Below are 24,872 nucleotides of genomic sequence, written 5' to 3'. Positions count from 1 at the left end.
ACCTCTTGTGGACGTTTCCCACTGCTGCGTTTTCACAGCACAGGAACTCTATGACAGCACGTTGCTTCTGACGAATGTCAAGGGTAGCAGCCATCTTGAAGACATGCTGTGACGGCGCCACTCACTGGAACAGGTTGAACTAAGTTTGAAAACAAGCGGGAAGGATGTATCTACACACTGTAAAACTTTCACACATGCAGAATGAAAACTGTACTTTTACAAAAATGGTGCGCATGTCTTTTGTAGCAAACTGGCAAATATCCAGAGAATCAAGAACCGTGCTGTGATTGAATATCTTCATTTGAAGGGGATAACGGTCAAGGAAATTGCGGAGGTGATGCGGAACACACTTAAGGACAGCGGTCCGTATTATGCAGCAGTGAAAAACTGGGTGTCCGACTTCATACGTGGAAGAATGAGTGTGGAAGATGCGCAAAGGAGCGGAAGGCCTGTCACCGTTGTCACAGATGAAACAGTGACTGCAGTTCACGATATGACTTTGCAGGGCCGTCGAACAATGTTGCAGCACATTGAAACCACATTTGGAATCTCCCATGCGCGTGCTCATGACATTGTTGTTGATATTTTGAGAATGGCGATAGTTTAATTGGTGGGTCCCGAAAGACTTGAATGTAGACCAGAGATGGGAGAGTGTGCAGTGTTGTGAAGAAACAGTCCGCCAAGTTGTAGCTGATGAAGATGGCTTTCTTGCTAGGTATGTGACAATAGACGAAACATCTGAGGCAAAACAGCAGTCGTAACGATGGAAACAACCTTCATCTCCCCCCCGAAAAAATTCCAGGTGAAAAATCAACCGGTAAGCTTACTTGCAAAAGGGCGTAACTATCAATGCATCATACTATTGCCCCCTCCTACGCCATTTGAGGGAAGAGATAAAGAAAAAGAAGACGCGGAAAATTGGCGCGCGGATTTCTTTTGCATGTCCGCAGCTCGTGGTCGAGCGGTAGCGTTCTCGCTTCCCGCGCCCGGGTTCCCGAGTTCGATTCCCGGCGGGGTCAGGGTTTTTCTCTGCTTCGTGATGACTGGGTGTTGTGTGATGTCCTTAGGTTAATTACGTTTAAGTAGTTCTAAGTTCTAGGGGACTGATGACCATAGATGTTAAGTCCCATAGTGCTCAGAGCCATTTGAACCATTTTTGAAGTTCTTTTGCTTTAGGACAACGCACCGGCGTACAAAGCCCTGGCAACACTGGAAACAGCGTAACTGTTGGTTCGAATTATTACGTCATCCGCCATATTCTCCAGATTTCCCTCCACCAAACCTACAAAAAGATCTCGAAGGACGAATATTTGACAATGATGGTGCAGTGATTGATGCTGTGAACGCTCAGTTGGACTTGAAATCGAAGACCTTTCATTTGAATGGTTTGCAGAAGATATCTGAGCGTACCCACAAGTGCATTAGTGTACACGGGTATTATGTTGAAAAATAAATTGGTATTGTGAAATTTCTGTCATTCTTTATTTGTTAGGCTAGAAACTTTTCGACCCTCCCCATCGTATTTAAAATTATTTGCACCAGCTGATAATCTGTCATGTTAAAGACTACACTTACTAATTAGATAAGCTGTAGCCAATAGTTTCAATTGGGTTGTCAAGACTTTAAAAACCTTTTTTATTTCATTTTACATACCTAATGCTGCAGAACCAGCCTGAGGAGCAAATGTCCATGGTCATGGAACGAGTAAGCACGTCAAATTAATATAATAAAAGTTAATAATAGATAAAATAAAGTTAAAACGAATCTTATGCAGGCAACAAGCTGATGCAAATACACTAGCATAATCAACACTGTGACACAGTGATTGGCTTAATTTTATTTAGCAACTAAAAATGTTGAAATGTGTGTGAAATCTTATGGGAATAAACTTCTAAGGTCATCAGTCCCTAGCCTTACACACTACTTAATTATCCTAAGGACAAACGCACACACCCATGCCCAAGGGAGGACACGAACCTCCGCCGGGACCAGCCACACCATTGAGCAATTCCCCACCAGAGTAGGAGCAATAATCCATGAGCAAACCCTTTAAGATTGGACATGAAAGTGTGAGTAGTACAGAATTGTTTTAATTCTTGAGGTAGCTTATCGAAACTGGATGCAGATACTGCACGCCATTATGCATGAGAGTCAAATAGGTGCAATCCAAATGCAGATTGGATTTCTGCTTACCAGTAACTAAATGAAAGCTAATAATTCTTGGGAATACGCTCATATTATTAAGAACAATCGATATTAAAGAAAATAAATATTGAGAAACAAAGTTCAGAATTCCCACATTCCTGAACAGAGCTCAACAGGAGGTTTGCTCAAATGGCTCATTTTGAGCTAAAAGTACCTTTTGTAAATGGTATGAGTTGTCCCATACTATAATAACATATGTCATAAGAAAAATAGACTGTCATATTGGAATATCACTTATTGCATATACTGTTCTAAAGGAAAATGTAGTAGCATTCAGTTCTCAAAAAATTGTCCAAATGTGGGTGAAATCTTATGGGACTTAACTGCTAAGGTCATCAGTCCCTAAGCTTACACACTACTTAACCTAAATCATCCTAAGGGCAAACGCACACATCCATGCCTGAGGGAGGACTTGAACCTCCGCCAGCATCAGCCGCACAGTCCCATTCAGTTCTCGAAGAAGCTCCAAAACATTGGCTTTCCAAGGCAGCTTACCATCTGTCTCAGGGGTAGTCAACATTTTTACTTTTGTATCTGCATTAGTAGTAAAATTTTGTAACCACCCACCATTTCTACAGTAATGGTGAATTAGAAAATAGGGATGTAGCTTTAACGTATAAAATTTAAAAAGTACAGTTACGACAAGTTAAAGCATATAGTAATAATTACTTACCAAATACATTATGTCAAAATTTTATGAAAACAGAATGAAAGAGTTTTTAAAACACCTGCCATCTACTGCTCACTGTGCAAGCTGGTTTGCCCACTAGAGGGCAGCAGGGACCAGGTTGACTACCACTGATCTATCTCAAGACTGTGGAATTTGGACACCTCAGACTCACCAATCACACACCCATTCTGTGTAAAAAAAATGGCAGTTTTAGTTTTACTTGAATTGTGGCTTAGAACCTCCCTTCCACAGCTTTGAGAGGACCTTTCTCCTGCTTCGCTAATGTCCTCGTTTAATATCTCCATATCAGGACACTACACGCAAAGGTCTTTACAAATATTATCTTAAGAGTGGAAGCTGATGTTATATTTTACTAGAAGTTTCTTCTTATTTCGGAAGACGCTCGTCATCAGTGCTATTCTTCTCTACATTTCCTTAAGACATTCACATTCTCTACAATGCTACAAAGATGATTAAATTCTGTTAATTTCTCTAGCTTCTCACTGCCTATTTTTATATCAGTTTTACTTGTACCAACACATTCCTCTTCTTGGTATTAATTTTATGTTTTACTTTTGTCATCTCTTGATTTAGGACCTTAAGCATTTTATTTCCTTATTTTCCTGAGTTTGCCACTTTTGCAATGTCATCAGCAAATCTGATGCTGTGAACATCAATATCATTAATTTTGATTTCAGGTGTCTTGTCCTGCACTGTTTTTACTGAATCCTAGCGGAACATATTAAATAAGTGAGGCAATAAAAAGCACCCCTGTGTTATCCCCCTTCTGATTTTTACTTATTTCTTGTTACCATTATCATACAGTTCAGTACTTTAACTTTTGTACATACTCAAAATTAAACGCTTCACCTTCCAGTCAACTTCTACTTTCGCATTACTTTAAATAATAACTTCCAATCAACCATATCAATGCTTTTTTGAGTTAGGAACTGCTATATATGTTTTCGTGTTTATTTCTATTTTCTTTCGAAAATTTGATGTGGTGACAATATTGGTTCTCTCATCCCTTTCCCTGTTCTAAAGTCAAACTGATTGTTGGCTAAGTTCCAATCTATTTTCTTGTTAATCCTCTCTAACTACTGACTAATGTTTTAAATGCATTTGACAGGAGGGCTAGTACAATTTTTTCCATTTGGCCAATTGCATAATGCAATACTTGTCCCTTTATAAGAAGTCAGGTTGCATCAAGCCCTCTTCATAACATTTGCATGCCACAATAAACAATTTGCTTTTGATGTTACTTTTCTGTAGGAGATCTGCAAGGTAGTCATCTATACCCACTGCTTTAATTTATTTTAAGCTATTTAGTGGAGGGAAGAGGTCTTCTTTCGTTCTTGGTGGTACCTTATTGTTTGTACCAATTAGTTTTTCATCTTAAGTATACTTATCTAAACTTCGAATTTCAGCACCACTTTGCAGGTCTTTAGTAGACACTTTCCAACTGCCACTTACAGTTTCAATGTCACATAGCGGATTTGCATTTCTATCTCTCACTATTTTACTCTTGGTTCTCTGTCTGCATTTAATCTTGGAGTAAGTTTCAGTCTGTTTTCCATACTTAAAATCATCTTTCATTTCTTTAGAACTAGCCGCTTTTTTATCTTTAGATGGCACATTGTTGTTATCTTCTTTTTTTTATTGCTTTAAACTGATGAAGACTTTTTTAGTCTCTTCCTTTTGTTAATCAGTTCTAATTTTTGGGGCCATCAAGACTTCCTAGGTTGTAACTTCCTTTTGCCTAATAAGTCTGTGGCTGCATTTGTAATATCTGACTTCAAAACATCCGAACAGCTTTCTTCCCTTTCTGGTTCCATTATTGCATGCTTGAATTCCTACACAACCTTTGCAGCCTTCAATTTATACACATTTATTTGGATATTTCACTTGCTGTTTCTTACAACAGATACTGAACTTTGCTACAAGTGTGTGGCCACTATCTACAGGGTGTCAATATTCAGGGATATGACACCAATGATCACTCGCAGCAAAAACCTGGTATGATCGTATCCTCTATTCTGAGCGATTTCTGAGACAGAATTCATTTAATGCATAATGTTATTTGTTTTCTGTATTTTTCAATGCATTGTCAGGTCTGCACACATGTGCAACTATTAGTAAGCATCGCAACATGCGTTTTATAAAGTATTCATTGAAAAATACGTATTTTTCACACTCCAAGCATTATCATACAATCACATTACGCCTGTTCTAGAGTTTACAACAAATGCTGGAATATCGCACCACCAATTTCAGTGCATTTGTGCACTCTTGGAAGAACACAATTTGCTTGCCGAGGTGGCTCTGGACGTTCCCTGCTCAAGAGCCCATGCTATGAATAACCAGTTCATCTCACATATTCATCTTTTGTTTGTACATATCAGACTTCATCCAACCTCATGCATAAAAATTTAATGGCTTAAGGTCTGCCGATGTTGGTAGCTAGTTCACTGTACTACCACAACCAATCCAGAGATTATGGTAAGCCACATACAGTCACGCCACTACAACAAAAGCAAATGTATATTAGATGTGTTCTATCTCGGCAACCATTCAGAATAGGGCATATACATTTTTTTCTTCAAGTGAGAGTTCCTGTCAATACCCTGCATACTAACCGTTAACTCTAGGTCATCCTGTATCTTAGCACCTGGGTGAACTACTACATAATCAATCATACACCATCCCTCGTCACCAGGTGCTTTCCACACGTAATATTTTCTCTTTGGAGCTCCATAAAATGTGACTGTTATTACCATCTCATGTGGTTCGCAAATATAATTTATCACCTCTTTGTTCATTCTTACCAATTCCAAACTTACCAGCACATTTGTAGTTATCTTGTATGCCTACTGACAAATTAAAATCTCCCATGAGAACAATATTTTCTTTCATTTTTATCATTTCCATTAACTTTTCAACAGAGTCCCGACTGTTGGTTCTTCTGACATGTCTGAACTAAAGTCACCATTTCCAGCTGATCCTGTCTAACACAGTCGTAGAATATTCGGTAGACACTTTGTGATAGCCTCTTTACTTACTCCCGTTTTCGAACATTTAATGGCTTTCACCCATTCCAAGTGCCAATTTTATATCCATATTTTCCATCTTTTTCTGGGCTTCCTGCTCCTTCCCCAACGATTGAGAAGCCTCACCGCTTCTCCTGTCAGGAATCAGGCTCCAAAACTCTGGATCAGTAAGGATACATACATTATTAGATGGGATGCTTTCTGCATTTCCATGACGTCGATCTTGGTGGCTCATCCGCCTTCAGGGATAGTTTCCCATTCCAAGAGGAGGGGAGGGGGGAAGGGGGTCTTGCCACTATCCTATCCTCCATGCCCAAAGAGGCTGTTGGCACTTCACAGAGGTTGATTCGTTATTTTGGGGGCCATTTGGCTCTCAATTACGTTGGCCATTTGAGGCGTTAGAAGGCATATACACTACTGGCCATTAAAATTGTTAAACCGAGAAGAAATGCAGATGATAAATGGGTATTCATTGGACAAATATATTATACTACAATTGATATGTGATTACATTTACATGCAGTTTGGATGCATAAATCCTGAGAAATCAGTACCCAGAACAACCACATCTGGCCGTAATAATGGCCTTGATACGCCTGGGCATTGAGTGAAACAGAGCTCGGATGGCATGTACAAGTACAGCTGCCCATGCAGCTTCAATAAGATACGACAGTTCATCAAGAGTAGTGACTGGCGTGTCGTGACGAGCCAGTTGCTCGGCCACCCTTGACTAGGCGTTTTCAATTGGTGAGAGATCTGGAGAATGTGCTGGCCAGGGCAGCAGTCGAACATTTTCTGTATCCAGAAAGGCCCGTACAGGACCTGCAACATGCGGTCGTGCATTATCCTGCTGAAATGTAGGGTTTCGCAGGGATCGAATGAAGGGTAGAGCCACGGGTCGTAACACATCTGAAATGTAACGTCCACTGTTCAAAGTGTCGTCAGTGCGAACAAGAGGTGACCGAGACGTGTAAACAATGGCATCCCATACCATCACGCCGGGTGATACGCCAGTATGGCGATAACGAATACACGCTTCCAATGTGCGTTCACCGCGATGTCGCCAAACACGGATGCAGCCATCACGATGCTATAAACAGAACCTGTATTCATCCGAAAAAATAGCGTTTTGCCATTCGTGCACCCAGGTTCGTCGTCGAGTACACCATCGCAGGCGCTCCTGTCTGTGATGCAGCGTCAAGGGTAACCGCAGCCGTAGTCTCCGAGCTGATAGTCCCTGCTGCTGCAAACGTCGTCCAACTGTTCGTGCAGATAGTTGTTGTCTTGCAAACGTCCCCATCTGTTGAATCAGGGATCGAGACGTGGCTGCACGATCCGGTACAGCCGTGCGGATAAGATGCCTGTCATCTCGACTGCTAGTGATACGAGGCCGCTGGGATCCAGCACGGCGTTCCGTATTACCCTCCTGAACCCACCGATTCCATATTCTGCTAACAGTTATTGGATCTCGACCAACGCGAGCAGCAATGTCGCGACACGATAAACCGCAATCGCGATAGGCTACAATCCGACCATAATCAAAGTCGGAAACGTGACGGTACGATGTCTCCTCCCTACACGAGGCATCAGAACAACGTTTCACCACGCAACGCCAGTCAACTGCTGCTTGTGTACGAGAAATCGGTTGAAAACTTTCCTCATGTCAGCACGTTGTAGGTGTCGCCAGCGGCGCCAACCTTGTGTAAATGCTCTGAAAAGTTAATCATTTGCATATCACAGTATCTTCTTCCTGTAGGTTTAATTTCGCGTCTGTAGCACGTCATCTTGGTGGTGTAGCAGTTTCAATGGCCAGTAGTGTATATAGGGTGACGCAGCTACCCCTAGCTCTGTCGTTCTATTCAACATCCAAACGTTATAGGTGGCGTTTATAAAGTATGCATGATATTTTTCACATTTTCTTGTTCTCTGCGTGCAAACTATCAGTGTTACAGAAAAATGAACACGGCCTTTTTGTAGCAAATGTAATGTTGTCAAATTTTGTACTGGGATATATTTCCGCTGGAGTCATAGCTTTCGAGTTATTCAAGAAAGACGTACAAAAGTGAGCTTAAATGCCTCTCCACCCCCAGGCTCATCCCTCACCAGACAGGTTTTGTCATATGTTGTTCATGGCAAGACCGCCTACCACTGTACAAAAATTTCCGACTAAACGAATTATTTCCAATATTCGGCCTTTTTTGGTCTCTATTGATCGGGCTATTACGCCACCAGCATAGTCGACTACTTCGTAAGCATGATTAATTTAAACGTGCCTGTGAAAGAAATGAACGAAAAACGACTTTTGTGAACGTTACGCTAAAAATAATACGCTAACAATTCGAACCACAGTAGTTTTGCAGTCAGGAGGCCTAACGAATACAACGATGTTGTTATTTATTTCATGCTGTCAAAACTCACAAAACTGTTAGCTAAAATTTATACAAAAGTCAATTTTACAATGTGCAAGTGCTCTCATGTAAGCCAGTGGCGCAATAAGGACGTTCAATGAAGACCAAAAAAAAGTAGAACGTGGAAAATAATCCGTGCAAACGCAAATATTTGTACATCGGTAGGGGGAACTGCCATGAGCAATATACTACAAATCCTGATCTTTGCGGACTGAGTATGGGCGTGCGTTTGAAGATCTCTTTTTTACACTTATCTTGAATAATTCGAAAACTACGGTGACTAGCGATAACACACCCTAGTACAAATTTATAACTGCATTTTTTTTTATTAACAGTTTGCGCGTACAGAGTGGAAGAATATTGAAATTTCGAGGGTGGTTCATGAAGGCGACCTATGTATATATAAAAAGTGATCCAACACTGACACCTTAGGCACACCTCATTTACCCCGTGTACCAACCAGTCAGCACTTCATAGCCATTCTCATTACTCCGAAGAATGACCTTTGCTGTCTGTTCTTAAAATAGAGGAACCATCTGTTACTGTTATTGCATAATGGTGCAAGTTCTGCACAATAAAAAGCATTAGTTAAACGATAGGAGATGCCTAGTGTTCAGGACTTTTTGTTTGATCCGTCCACTGTCTCACAGAGAAAATACAGTGGGGAACTTTTAGTTCAATAACTTTACTAAACACTGATGACACAGAAATAGATCTAAAATTGGCTATATTACCGGTTTCTGCTTTTTTGTAAAGCAGTTTCACTATTGCGTTCTTTATTCGTTCAGGAAACCGACCATTCCTAAAGGAAATGTTTCAAAAGTTTTCATTTAAATTCCTATTGATGACTATTTACGTTACACACGAGGTTTCTGTTTTTTTGCTGGGTAAAATGGTTCAAATGGCTCTGAGCACTATGCGACTTAACTTCTGAGGTCATCAGTCGCCTAGAACTTAGAACTAATTAAACCTAACTAACGTAAGGACATCACACACATTCATGCCCGAGGCAGGATTCGAACCTGGGACCGTAGCAGTCGCTCGGTCCCAGACTGTAGCGCCTAGAACCGCACGGCCACTGCGGCCGGCTGCTGGGTAAAGATTTACTATTAAGTCACTACACTGAATGTAGCGTACTGCCCTGAAGTTATTAAGGAAATAAGCTAAACTTCATGAACCCACACTGTACTGAGATAGCCAACATGTCACAGTGTAAGGAGCAATGCTATTAGGCATTAAATCTAACGGTCACATGTTTTAATTTTTGCTAGTGTGTGGGCAGTATAAACAAAATTATATTCTAACAAACACAGATACCAGCAAGTGCAAACTACGAGAATGGTGAAAGAGAAGTGATAAATTGTACTTTAATCAATGTTGTTTTCTACACTCCTGGAAACTGAAATAAGAACACCGTGAATTCATTGTCCCAGGAAGGGGAAACTTTATTGACACATTCCTGGGGTCAGATACATCACATGATCACACTGACAGAACCACAGGCACATAGACACAGGCAACAGAGCATGCACAATGTCGGCACTAGTACAGTGTATATCCACCTTTCGCAGCAATGCAGGCTGCTATTCTCCCATGGAGACGATCGTAGAGATGCTGGATGTAGTCCTGTGGAACGGCTTGCCATGCCATTTCCACCTGGCGCCTCAGTTGGACCAGCGTTCGTGCTGGACGTGCAGACCGCGTGAGACGACGCTTCATCCAGTCCCAAACATGCTCAATGGGGGACAGATCCGGAGATCTTGCTGGCCAGGGTAGTTGACTTACACCTTTTAGAGCACGTTGGGTGGCACGGGATACATGCGGACGTGCATTGTCCTGTTGGAACAGCAAGTTCCCGTTGCCGGTCTAGGAATGGTAGAACGATGGGTTCGATGACGGTTTGGATGTACCGTGCACTATTCAGTGTCCCCTCGACGATCACCAGTGGTGTACGGCCAGTGTAGGAGATCGCTCCCCACACCATGATGCCGGGTGTTGGCCCTGTGTGCCTCGGTCGTATGCAGTCCTGATTGTGGCGCTCACCTGCACGGCGCCAAACACGCATACGACCATCATTGGCACCAAGGCAGAAGCGACTCTCATCGCTGAAGACGACACGTCTCCATTCGTCCCTCCATTCACGCCTGTCGCGACACCACTGGAGGCGGGCTGCACGATGTTGGGGCGTGAGCGGAAGACGGCCTAACGGTGTGCGGGACCGTAGCCCAGCTTCATGGAGACGGTTGCGAATGGTCCTCGCCGATACCCCAGGCGCAACAGTGTCCCTAATTTGCTGGGAAGTGGCGGTGAGGTCCCCTACGGCACTGCGTAGGATCCTACGGTCTTGGCGTGCATCCGTGCGTCGCTGCGGTCCGGTCCCAGGTCGACGGGCACGTGCACCTTCCGCCGACCACTGGCGACAACATCGATGTACTGTGGAGACCTCACGCCCCACGTGTTGAGCAATTCGGCGGTACGTCCACCCGGCCTCCCGCATGCCCACTGTACGCCCTCGCTCAAAGTCCGTCAACTGCACATACGGTTCACGTCCACGCTGTCGCGGCATGCTACCAGTGTTAAAGACTGCGATGGAGCTCCGTATGCCACGGCAAACTGGCTGACACTGACGGCGGCGGTGCACAAATGCTGCGCAGCTAGCGCCATTCGACGGCCAACACCGCGGTTCCTGGTGTGTCCGCTGTGCCGTGCGTGTGATCATTGCCTGTACAGCCCTCTCGCAGTGTCCGGAGCAAGTATGGTGGGTCTGACACACCGGTGTCAATGTGTTCTTTTTTCCATTTCCAGGAGTGTATTTCTCAAATCACACTCCATACAGAAAATGGTCCTGCCTCTAAAACAGCTACATGGCTGACACTGCCACAGAAATAACAGCAGCAGCTCAGTCGGACAGCACCCGTATCTCGCCCACTCAGCATAGCCGGCAGACTTTGGCACGCTGTTGGCTGCAGTGTCTTCGTGCCAGTACTTCCGCATCAGCATCAGCGCGCGCTGCGCTTACGCTTATTTGGAACACGTGACTGGGCCTGACGCGCCCTTCGTTACCCGTACCTTCTTGCCACGTTCTTTTGTCCAGTATGTATACCGATGAGAACTCGAAATGGTGGAGACATATTTATGAGCTGCTCAAACAGCTAACAAGGAGAGGTCCCCAGCAGTGCGATCGACTTCTTGAAACTATCTATATGATGTAGATTAAGGGGACCACACAGTGGTTTAGGTCGAAAAAAATCGGTTTCTGGTTTTCATCATAATTCGATAGATTAAAGGTTTATTTAAGTACTCTGAAAACGATTTTGTTGAAAAAAATTTTTTTTTTTCGAGCATTTTCCTACCACGTGTGTTTAAGTGCCACACCCACTTTTTTGTCACCCATTTTTCTGCATATATTTTAGATATTTATACCCCCTACGTTGCACGTTATGGATTTTTTTTAAATTCCCGAGCGTGTTGGTTATCCTTGGAATGCAACGGTCGGTATTCTTTTGTTTCTGCTGTTCGTAAACCACACACTTTCAAACATACGGTTAGTTTTGTTCAAGTGTGACTGCGAGTATTTGTTACAGAAAATTATGGGCAGGCAATTAGGAGAAATAAAGAAAATCTGGAGGCAATGAAGAGAGATGTTTGGGCCATATTCTTCCATAAGTCCTCTACTGCTGACAAGCCATGTCATGGATTGTGTTCATCAGGAGAAAATTCGTGGTGCAAATCCAATAGGGCTCAGGCAACTGGAGAATCTCACCAGCATTCTCTTCCTGCTGCTGTTATTATAACAATTAAACCTATTTCCAGAGACTTGGCTCATCCTGACCTTCTAAGGAAATGTGTGCATGGGCAGACACTGAACCCAAATGAATTTTTCAACAGCATAACTTGGAACCGCCTTCCTAAAACTGTATTTGTAGACATGCATACAATGAAACTAGAAGTTCATGATGCTGTTATTACATTCAATTGTGGTAATATTGGAAAGTGTTGGGTACTGCAAAGCTGGGAATTAATCCTGGTGAAAGTATGATCACTGGGCTGCAACATTGCGATAGAATGAGGATATCCGATGCAGACAGTTCTGCATCTAATATGGCCAAGAAAACAAGAGAAACATCCATGAAGGTGAAAAAAAGCTGGAAGACCTGCTAGAGGCCAAAGAAGGGCCATCATATGCAGCAGGACAGTTTTAATTAACTGTAAGTAACAAATTTCAAAAGTTTTTTCTTTAAAGTCAATTCCCCACAAACTAAAATTTTCAGTACATATGCCTCATTATGTCAGAAACTATCATAAATGAATGAAAATTTCAGAGACTCTGCATAACATAAAGAGCCACCTCTGCCACTGCATTCATTAATATTCCTCCATTAGGAAGTTCACAAAAATATTTCTTAAAAACTATAAAATGGATAAAGTAGATTTTAGTAAAGTTGACTCTATTAGCATCATGTAAGATACAGTAAAAATATTAAGATGCTGCATCAAATAGTTTTTTCAGAAAAGGGTCAAATACTTGCCTAAGTTAACATGGGTTAGATAGGCAGAGTGTAGTCCCCTTAAGATCCCAGGTATCACACACTTCAACCATTCACCCTGGTGGGTCCTCGTTTGAGAGTTAACTGACGAAAGAAAAATAAGGTATTTTGTGTGACATTCCATAGGATTACAAAAATGCTACATTGTGAGGTTGTGTGGTGTAATGGATCCATAACAGCTTCATGTGCAGAACTTTTTAATTTTTAAATATTTTTCGAAATGATTTTGATCATTATTTTTATTCAATTAATTGGTTTAAATGTAATTTTTTATTTCTATTCCCTTGTCACACCTTTTTAATCACTGTACGAACTTTTTCCTTTCTTTCATTTTCTCTTTATATCATTCTCTCTCCAGTATAAATTTTTGTGAATATGAATTTCATTATATTTATTTATTGTAATACTCAATTATTTGAAAATTCCAATCTATCAGTTATTAATAAAAGACGAAATACTCTGTTTATATTTGTGTAATGGTGTGAGAAATGTATTTTTGTTACAAGATATTCAATTTTTACATAGTACTCGTCGTAAAACCTTTAAAACATATCCTAAATACCTATTGCACTATGGACAAAATTATGCAGATGAAAATTTAAATGAAAGACGGGTTTATAAGTAAAATTAAATTCAAGCAAAATGAGAAATAGATATAATGAACGCAATGATGTAAACGAAAAACAGGTTGATAAAACAAAACAAATTACATCGAAATTAATACATAAAATTAATTAAAAGCACATGAACAAAGATTTCTAGTGGAGAAAGAATGATAGGAAGAAAATGGATAGCAAACCAAGAAGTTGATATTATGATTAAAATTATGTGAGAAAGGAATAGAATAAAAATTACATTTAAACTATTTATTGGCTAAAAATAATAATCTAAGAAATTTCGGTAAAGATTTAAAAATAAAAAAACATTTTGCGCACCTCACGAGATTTGAACCGCCAATTTCCTGCACATGAAGCTGTTATCCTATTCATTACACCACCCTATCAGACCAAATGGTACCAATTTTCGCACAAAATTCCGAATTTTTCTTTCGTCAATTACTCGCAAATATTGGCGCACCAAGGTGAATGGTTGCAGTGAGTGATACCTGGGATGTTAAACTACGTCACTGTGTAGACAGTTTCCAAAAGTCGATCTCACCGCTGGGGACCTCTCCATGTAAGTAACTTTCGCCCTTCGTATAACTGCTACGAGGGCGTGCTGAAAAGTAATGCCCCCAAATTTTTTATGTGAAAGCTCAAACCTTTTTAAATAAAACAAACTTCATCAACTATGTACATCTTTATTACCCATGTCTACATATTTATTTGTCAACATAGTCATGCCAACAAGGAACACATTTCTTCTAACGAGAGACCAGTTTGTTGAGACTGTCACTGTGGAATCTTTTGTCGACGCCATGCATTGTCAATGCATGTGCGAACATTACGGAAGGCGAACTACTCGCTCTTGAGAGGAATGTCGTTACACGTATTGCCAAATGTATTGATGTTGATGGACATCATCTTGAGCATTTATTGCAATAATGTGGTATTTACAGGTAATCACTCTGTAACAGCATGCGTTCTCAGAAATGATAAGTTCACAAAGGTACATGTATCAGAATGGAACAACCTAAATAAAATGTTCAAACGTACCTACGTTCTGTATTTTAATTAAAGAAACCTACCTGATACCAACTATTCGTCTAAAATTGTGAGCCATATGTTTGTGACTATTACAGCGCCATCTATCACAAAGCGGAAAAAGTGGTCCAACTAAAACATTCATATTTCTTTACGTACTACACGAATATGTAATAAAAAATGGAGGTTCCTATTTTTAAAAAAAGGCAGTTCATGTCCGTTTGACCTATGGCAGCGCCATCTAGCGGGCCAACCATAGCGCCATCAGGTTTCCCCCTTAAAGCTAGACAAATTTCGTTCTTTGTAGTTTTTTGCGTTTGACGCTTATTTCGTGAGATATTTGGTCCGGTCACGATCAATGGACCACCCTGTATAAGATTCAGTGTACTTGTGGAAAGGTCTGCATTGGGACTACCAAGAGAATCTTTAATACAAGACTGAAAGAACAAAAGTAGTTGCCGACTGGGGGAAACAGAAAAATCAGCTGTAACAGAACACGCTCTTCAGTCAGGAAACCACGAAATGAAACATTTCGGAATCAAAATTTTATCTACTATGACAAACTATTATCCACGAGAAACCATCGAAATATAGAAGCATATTGATTATTTTAACAGTAAAGAAGAAGCCCTGAAATTCAATGATATATGGTCAGTGGTCTGCAGAATCGATAGATCCTTTACAGGTTTTTATGTCTGAATGCGGCTGATCATGTATAAACTCGACCTCGCCCACTTCACATGTCGCTGTCCGACGTCCGACTCAGATTCAGCGTCGCTGGAAGCAACTCCGACGTCCAGTGCAGCTCTGGACGATACGTCAGGAACCGAAAAGTTTCTCCAACCACGGCTGTATCTTCGAAAACGTGCATACTGCTCGGAAGACTCGTCAGCAACTGAGACAATAAAGTCAGTATATGAGTATTGCTTTTTGAGCAGGAAAATAACTAATGAGTGCCAAAGTAGAGTGTACAGGCTGTACATAAAGTCTGGGAACACTTTCAATTATTTATTGCACAAGAGCCAAACATTGCACAGATGTCATAAATATTGCATTTTGAAGAGAAACTCTGAAATTTTTTTTTACCTTTTTTACAAACATTCGATATGCGAATGACGAGTGACCCAGCAGACGTCAATACGGTAATGGAATTCTTGCCATACCCGTCCCAGCATGGCATCGTCGACTGCGGCAGTCGCTTCCCGTATTCTCTCCCGGAGATCTGCTACATCACGTGGCAGAGGCGGTACATACACCAGATCTTTAATGTAGAATGAGATTTTCACTATGCAGCGGAGTGTGCGCTGATATAAAACATCCTGGCAGATTAAAACTGCCTGCCGGACCGAGACTCGAAGTAGGGACCTTTGCCTTTCGCGGTCAACTCCTCTACCAACTGAGCTACCCAAGCACGACTCACGCCCCGTCCTCACAGTTTCAATTCCGCCAGTACCTCGTCTCCTACCTTCCAAACTTCACAGAAGCTTTCCTTTCTTTCAGGAGTGCTAGTCCTGCAAGGTTCGCAGAAGTCCTTCTGTGAAGTTTGGAATGTAGGAGACGAGATATTGGCGGAGGTAAGGCTGTGAGGATGGGGTGTTAGTCGTGCTTGGGTAGCTCAGTTGGTAGAGCACTTGCCTGCGAAAGGTAAAGGTCCCGATTTCGGGTCTCGGTTCGGCACACAGTTTTAATCTGCCAGGAAGTTTCAGATCTTTAATGTGTCCCCACAGAAAAAAGTCAAACGGAGTGAGATCTAGTGATCGAGGAGGCCATTTCGTGAAACAGCTGTCCCCCTTCTGTAGAACGGACGATCCATCGGTGCGGCAGCTCCGTGTTCAGGTACCCACGAACTTCACGATGAAAATGGCGCGGAGCCCCATCCTGCTGAAAGACGAACGGAGAGCCCGATTGCATTTGAGACATCAGCCACTGCTGCAACATGTCCAAGTAGGAATATCCAGTGACAGTGCTCTCGGCGAAGAAGAATGGCCCGTACAGTTTTTGACGTGACAAGGCACAAAAAACATTTACCTTTTGGAGAATCACGCTCAAATTCAATGCATTCATATGGATGCTTTTTACCCCAGATTCGACAATTATGCTTGTTCCCTTTCCCATTAGTTTCAAAAGTGGCTTTGACGCTAAAAATTAAGCGATCAACAATGTCATCCCCATCCTAATTCAATTGTTGCGACTGCAAACAAAACTCAAAACGCTTGTCTTTGTCGTCGCCATTGAGCTTCTGCAGTAGCTCCAATTTGAAAGGTTTCACAGACAGCTTCTGTCGCAGGACTTTCCGCGCTTGTCATTGGAGCCATTTCGAGTTCACGGGATGCACGACGCACCGATTTCTTTGGACTCTCTCTTACGCGCTCCACATTCACTTCACTCACACTGGGACATCCGCTTCTCTTTGCCGGGCACAAGCAACCTGTCGTAACGGATTTGTTGTGCCAGTGGTAAATGGCCTTCCTTGTTGGTGGCTTCTAACCGTACTTGGTTCTAAACATCCGCTGAACAGCCGTAGCACACTTGTTTTTCTCAAACTCCAACACACAGAAAGCTCGCTCCGCACCTGAACTCGCCATGTTTGCGACTAGCGCTGACTAACGGCAAATTACCAAACTATGCTCTGACGGTAGACATGAAAAAAAAAAAACTTCCCGGGTTTCTCTGCAAAATGACCTATGTGTGATATGTGTATACTTGATGTTATTCAATCTGTATATTGAGCAAGCAGTAAAGGAAACAAAAGAAAAATTCGGAGTAGGTATTAAAATCCACGGACAATAAATTAAAACTATGAGGTTCGCCGATGACTTTGTAATTCTGTCAGAGACAGTAAGGGACTTGGAAGAGCAGTTGAATGGAATGGACAGTGTCTTGAAAGGAGGATATAAGATGAACACCAACAAAAGCAAAACGAGGATAATGAAATGTAGTCGAATTACGTCGGGGGTTGCTGAGGGAATTAGATTAGGAAAAGAGATGATTTTTGCTACTTGGGGAGCAAAATAACTGATGATGATCGAAGTAGAGAGGATATAAAACATAGGCTGGCAATGGCAAGGAAAGCGTTTCTGAAGAAGAGAATTTTGTTAACATCGAGTACAGATTTAAGGGTCAGGAAATCGTTTCTGAAGGTATTTGTATGGAGTGTAGCCATGTATGGAAGTGAAACATGGACGATAAATAGTTTGGACAAGAAGAGTATAGAAGCTCTCGAAATGTGGTGCTACAGAATAATGCTGAAGATTAGACGGGTCTACTCACGTAACTAATGGGGAGGTATTGAATAGAATTGGGGAGGAGTTTGTGGCACAAATTGACTAGGAGAAGGGATTGGTTGGTAAGACATGTTCTGAGGCATCAAGGAATCACCAGTTTCGTATTGTAGGGCAGCGTCGAGGGTAAAAATCGTAGAGGGAGACCAAGAGATGAATACACTAAGCAGATTCAGAAGGATGTAGGTTGCAGTAGGTACTGGGAGATGAAGAAGGTGCACAGGATAGAGTAGCATGGAGAGCTGCATCAAATCAGTCTCTAGACTGAAGGCCACAACAACAACAACGTGATATGTGTACAATGTTTGGTTCTTGTGCAATAAATAATTGAAAGTGGTCCCGGTCTTTATGTGCACCCTGTATATAAAATTCAGAATGTCAACGACGTCAAAAGTATAACATTTATATTAAATCATTTCTGGAGATATTTGTTTGCGGTGTAGTCATCTACAAACTGAAACGTGATTGATAAGCAATTCAAACAAGAAGAGAAAAGAAACTTTTAAAATGTGGTGTCGTATGTGCAGATCACGTAATTAATGAGCTAGTTCTGAATGGAATTCGGACGAAAAGAAATATGTGGCAGACCTTGACTAAATGAAAGGGTAAAATGGAAATGCCGTATGGCTAGGGCTTCCCGTCGGGTAGACCGTTCGCCTGGTGCAAGTCTTTCGAGTTGACGCAACTTCGACGACTTCCGTGTCGATGGGGATGAAATGATGATGATAATGACAACACAACACCGAGTCCCAGAGCGGAGGAAATCTCCGACCCAGTCGGGAATCGAACCCGGGCCGTTAGGTATGACATTCTTTCGCGCTGACCACTCAGTTGCCAGGGGCGGACAATGATGGGATCAATTGATAGGAGACAACCTTAGGCATCAAGTAACCGTCAATTTGGTGATGGAGGGAAGCGCTGTGGTGGGTGGGGGAGGGGGATGGGAAGGTAACAATTGTAGTGGGAGACAAAGAGATGAATACAGTGAGGAGGTTGAAATGAATGTATGTTGCAGTAGTCACTCGGAGATGATGACTCTTGCGTAGTCTAGTGTGGAGAGCTTAATCAGATCAGTCTTTGGGCTGAAGACAACAAAAATAAGAACAACAACATAAAATGAACGTCTCCAACAAATTTGATAATTTTCAGACTGGTGCTCTGTGGTGTAACACTCTCCATTTCCGTCAATGTACGGGTATAACGTGCCAGAGATCAGTGTGCGCGAGACACAGTATAAATTTTGAGTGCAAAAGAATACGGTTACCATTTGCAAATGGATCGTTATCTCGCTTTTTAGATACGTTATACCAGGACAGGCGTATTAAAAGTTGTTCAGACTAACCTCCAAGAACTCGGTGAAGAAGCATTCTCATACTGGCGAGCTCCGAGACTGACGTGTTTCTTATCCTGAAAGGAAAAAGAAAAGGAGTCAATGTTTGTAGGAAAATTCAACAGGCTGCTGCACGTGCAAAGTCAGCAGGAGTCTGCGACATGGCTGAGAACAATTCATGTTACACACTTCCGGAGGTTGTAGAGGGGACTTACTAGATCAAGTTTTACGCAGAGACCCACATCCGGAAACGTCATCCAATGACGCTACACAGCGTCAAAGTTACACGCACCGGTGCCTATAAATGTTTGCACATACGTGGTGATTTCGTGATGATGTTACAAATTCTGAAGGATGTTGGATAAATGTATCAATTTGAGGTAAGGGTCGCTTTGGCGGAATTGAACGAACTGAAAGTTATAACGAAAACGGTTCTGATACCTCTGACAGTGGAATACACGTACCGGTGCTGCTGTTGCTAAGATTGTACGGCAGGCAACTTCAGAGATGACAGTGTCTACATCTACATATATACTCCGCTAGCCACCAAGCGGTGTGTGGCGGAGGGCACAATCCACGCCAAAGTCATATTTCCCACCCTCTGTTCCACTCGCGGATCGCGCGAGGGGAAAACGACTGTCTGAACGCCTCAGTACGAGCTCTTATTTCCCTTGTCTTTGACTGGTGATCATTACGCGATTTGAAAGTTGATGGTAATAATATATGCTCTACATCGTCGGTGAAGATTGGATTTCGGAATTTAGAGAGCAGCCCCTTCTGTTTAGCGCGCCGTCTATCTGCAAGTGTGTCACACTTCAAACTTTCAATGAGATTTGTAACGCTCTCGCGATGGCTAAATGTACCAGTCACGAATCTTGCCGCTCTTCTTTGGACCTTCTCAATCTCTCGAATCAGACCCAACTGGTAAGGGTCCCACCCAGACGAACAATACTCCAAGACTGGACGAACTAACGTATTGTAAGCTACTTCCTTTGTTGAAGGACTGCATCGCTTCAGGATTCTACCAATAAACCGCAATCTAGAGTTCACCTTTCCCGTTACTTGTGTAATCTGATGATTCCATTTGAGATCATCTCGAATAGTCACACCCAGATACTTGACGGACGTTACCACTTCCAAAGACTGCGCATTTATTTTGTAGTCGTACATAAATGGGGATTTTCGCCTTGTTGCAAGCAGTAGGTTGCACTTACTAATATTTACAGATAACTGACAGTCATTACACCACGCATTTATTTTCTGCAAATCCTCATTGATTTGTTCACAACTTTCGTGTGGTACTATTTTCCTGTAGACTACAGCATCATCGGCAAACAGTCTCAGGCCGCTGTCAATACCATCAACCAGATCGTTTACATAAATCGTAAAAAGCAGAGGACCTATTACGCTGCCCTGGGGCGCACCTGAAGTTACGCTTGTTTCTGTTAAGTTACCCCGTTCAGGACGACATACTGCTCCCTGTGATTCTTGAAGTTTTCCCGGTGGACATAATGTTCCATCATTGTCGCTGTCCCGAGTGCACGCCCGAAAGATGATGGAACATACTGTCCCCTGTCTGTTAGAAAACTTTCTTTCGAACCGCATATGTGATCGGATAGACCGTAAGCGCGCACTTTTTGTAGCAAGCGACAGTGCGGAACTGAGTCGAACGCCTTTCGAAAGTCGAGAAATATGGCATCAACCTGGGAGCCGGTATGTAGAGCCTGTTGTATGACATGCACAAAGAGGGCCAGCTGTGTCTCGCATGACCGCTGTTTCCTAAAGCCGTGCTGGTTTCTGCAGGTGAGCTTCTTAGTCTAGAAAAGCCATTATGTCGATCAAAACAACAAAAAATGTACAGTAAACATAGACTCGAGAATGCATACATGAGGAGCTATGAGCAATTGTTGGGGAGTCTATAAATTTATTGTCTTGTAGAGCCATGGCTAACCCAGTCTCTGGAGTTTCAGTGAGCCGTAGTGAGAACTCAGAGGCCATGTCGTACGGCGCACACATCACTGTCGTCAATTGCGGCGAGCAGCGAGACATCTCAGCGTAACAGGAATTATGTAAGAGTGTTGTATAAGGTAAAAAAATATATAATAATAATAATAGAGAGAGTACCATATACTAGGATAAATTAAACTTTAGGATTTTAGAATAACTAGATCCTTAATATTGTGGCGGTTTTCTACCACAAGTGTTTGGCGCGCGCCTGTTGAGATGCTATTTTTCAGGTCACCAAACCACAGACCCGAGATGGAGGGACGACGGGCGAGCGAAAGTAGCAAAGTTGCATGTTCTTTATAGCACAGTAAAACTTAGACCTGCATAACAACATAATTTAATTAAGACATAGAATGTAGATCGTTGGCAAATGGTAGTTAATTCTTGAGCATGTCTACTGTCGATCTATATAATTAATAGTAATATTAGTGCGGGCCCGCACATTTAGTTGTCCATCCAGTATAGCGTCACACACCATGTACAGTAGTGAGATCGGTCGCTACACAAATATCACACTGAGATTTTGTTATAATGATAGCTACAGATAAATAACTATAAAATTAAAATTAGAGTGCCTGAAATGACAGACCATCAATGTATCGTTATGTAAATTTATTATAACATAGAAGGTCATGGGGAAAAGTTAGGCATAAGATTTTTGTAAGAATTGTGCAGATGACGGGGATCGTGGCAATGCAGAGGCCAGCCAGAGAAAAAACAAGAGGTCATCGGCTACCTGCAAGAAGAGAGCGTCAGCGTGCCACCTGACGTGAAGGGCGCGAGAGCATCCAGTCCTACAAGCTGACAGTCACCGGGCCGTATACCTGAGGGATTAGGCGGCAGACAGCCCTCGCCGGGCCACAAGCGAAAGTGAGGCTGGCCGTTGACACTGACACGCGACCCACACGCGACAGCCTGCTAGCTCTCCGGACGCGGCAGCCGTTTGGAGGGATTCCCTGCGGCAGACCACGTTGCCGTGAGTACACGAAGAAGATCACATATCGTGTCAGAACCTGCGCCTCATGTGCCTCAGGACAGAAAGGGACGCTCTATACTCACCTGTTTGGGTTTTTACAGCTCACTAGCATTGGCCGATCTGCATACACAAAGCAGTATCGTGCCACACTAACAAATGAATGGTCTCATTTCTAACTTCTCCTCCATATTAGAGAGCAGTTGTAGCAATCGTCGCTCCTAGTTCGATCCTGTATGGATGACCTCACACACTTGTGGAGTCACTCCACGTGCCATCATCCCTCATCGGACTGCAATATTGGGAAACGTAAAGTACAGTCCAGCGAGAGAAGAGACCTAGACTAGTGATGTATCCCAACAAGTAGACCTCAGAGACAATTAATCGACGTGAGGAGAGCCTATCACTGTGTCTTCCTACCGTACTGCCATGATCATATGCGTGGGTCTTGGTGCAATCTCAACAGAGTACTGCAGATGCTCCAGCATACCCTATTGCCGTTGCAACAACGTAGCAACAACACCCGACGTTTAGCCCTATGTGATGTCAGTACTGTGGAATTTGTGAAGTGCTTCGAATATTTCTAATAATGTGATTTAGTGCCTCATTCTCAGCATAGTCGTGAACATTGTGCAATGTGCACGCACAACTTGATGCCCCATGAACCTTGTTTTTTTTCTTAAATTTCTTTCTCTAGTGTTGTTTTTGTAATGTATGTTATACCTTGTATGTGTTTGTGTTTTACACTGTAATTCTTATTACAAATTACTGTATTGTTCTCCACACCAATTACTGTATTGTTCTCCACACCATGTTTTTTTTGTATTGTTATTTATTGTTGTGTGTATGCAAACAGTGTGCCTGAAGTCCACATAAACTGAAGCAGATACCACCACTGTCATTGTGAATGGACCATCAGTTCAGGGAACATTTTGTAAAGGTTATTCTTGGTGCAGGGAGACAGAATGAATCGGAGGTTGTAACTACATTCTGAAAGCTCACAAAGAGATTGTTAACTTAAATAGTATCATGTGTGAGTGAGTTCAGGTTAGTTTCATGATTCAAATTGTTGTAAGATCTTGGGTATTTAATTGCGGAGCACTCCAACTCTGATTGTAAAGAATAAACTGCTCCATATTTGGCTCACATGCCCGGGCCATATTTAGAGCGTGAATGTCTGTGTGAATCGGTGTTTGGAAGGGGCTCCCTGGGTATGGATGTGTGATGTGAGTGTTAGTGTTCCATATTAAGAAGGTGAAGTTGGCTACATCATAAATAATCCTCCCTCTATGAGCTGCATTTTTCAGTTGCAATGATTTTTTAATAGAGTGCGGCATGTGGAGTCAGTTTGTAAGATTGTTCTTGGACGATTTACTCACTACCTTGCTCCTAAGTGAGCCAACCGCTCACCAATTACAATCTAAAATGGCGTAGGGGCTATGAGAGGTGGCATGAGCCCCCTCTCATATTTCTATCTTACGATTTTCGTCTCTAATTGCATGCGGTGAAAAGTTGCTATTCCTTCACACGCGGACTTCACACGCAACGTCTCTCGTCACCCAGGTGGTCCGGTGACAGGCGGGCTCTGCGGATCTCGAGAGGGTTAAGCCGACGAGTGTGAGGAAGTTGAGTGAATGCTTTCCAGACGCCGACATTGTCAAAAGACATGCCCGGAGGGGCCTGAAGTAGCGGCTGGGCTAGAGGTTCCGTTACTTCGCAGAAACTTAGCGAAAACACTTTCTGGCGGGCTACCAGTGAGGCGTGGGAATGACTTGTGTACCCAGGCAGTTGTGGCGGGAAAATTCCCGCGCTTTCTGCAAAATAGTAACTGTGATTGGCTTGCTCAGGGCATAGCTCCGTGACGTTGCAAAATCAGCGCAGAAATTGGCACCAAGAATCTCCATTGGTGGAATGGTAGTGCTCCGGCAATGGAGTGGAATTTTCCGCCGGTTTTCGAGTTGCTGATTGGAACGTTTAACCACGGCCACTGTCGCAGAGGAGGGAATGTTGTGTGTTCGGCCTGTACGGGTGCTCTAGGTAGTCGGCTCTCGCCTTTCGGTCGAGGACGTCGAAGCAACCAGCCATCGCCTCCGGTACGCCAGATCGTGTCCTGGCAGTTAAGAAGACGGTTTGGTAATGTATGTCCGGAGCACCAGCAGACAGGGATTTTCCTAGGTGATAATCAAGAGCTCAGCAGAGCGCGCCTGTTCGTCCTTTTCTAACTTTGTTCTGTCTTGAGTTGCAGCAATTAATGATGGGTTAGCTGTGTGTCTCTCTTAAGATTTGAGTGGCAAGTAATTGGCTCCACATACCACTTCGTCATAAACCTCACAATCTAGTTTAGGGACAACTTCACCTTCACAGCGTTTGTTTGAGTATCCAATTTGAGCCAATTTGATGTATTATAAATGTTTCATGTGTTTTTGTTTATTATTTTGTGTTTAGTCTTAATAAATCATATTGTTATTTTGGACAGAACTTTCATTCTGTTAATCGGTAGAGCAACCCATCATTTCTCACTACGTTAATGAAACCTTCCTTTATTTAACTTATTTATCAAATTAAATTATTGCAGGTGCCAAACTCTTTTCTACTCCACTTGCAGGGTTGATTACAGCCAGTTCGCGTATGTTTTTGAATCTATGTGCAACAGCAAAAGTCGGAGTTAGAATAGAGGGGGGGGGGGGGGGCTTAGAGCATCATTTACATATGTAGGTTCTAGAAGAATTTAGTGTTAAATACACTGCTTGCCCTGGCACCT

General features: G+C 42.6%; 1 protein-coding gene across 3 annotated transcripts in view; it reads right to left on the bottom strand.

The window, feature by feature from the left end:
• Positions 1–24,872, bottom strand: part of LOC124553665 (zinc finger protein 2 homolog) — a 268,284-nt gene that overhangs the window by 21,176 nt on the left and 222,236 nt on the right. For 2 of the 3 annotated variants that reach the window (XM_047127547.1, XM_047127548.1), the window contains one exon: positions 19,144–19,208. The exons of the other annotated variant lie outside the window; for it this stretch is intronic. In XM_047127547.1, coding sequence (XP_046983503.1) covers positions 19,144–19,208 — 65 coding nt within the window. The remainder of the gene's footprint in view (positions 1–19,143; positions 19,209–24,872) is intronic. 3 annotated transcript variants of the gene reach the window in all.

The sequence above is a fragment of the Schistocerca americana genome, chromosome 11, assembly GCF_021461395.2.
Source record: "Schistocerca americana isolate TAMUIC-IGC-003095 chromosome 11, iqSchAmer2.1, whole genome shotgun sequence".
Lineage (NCBI taxonomy): Eukaryota > Metazoa > Arthropoda > Insecta > Orthoptera > Acrididae > Schistocerca > Schistocerca americana.
The sequence above is the reverse complement of the archived record's forward strand: the minus strand, read 5'-3'. Positions and strand labels throughout refer to the sequence as shown.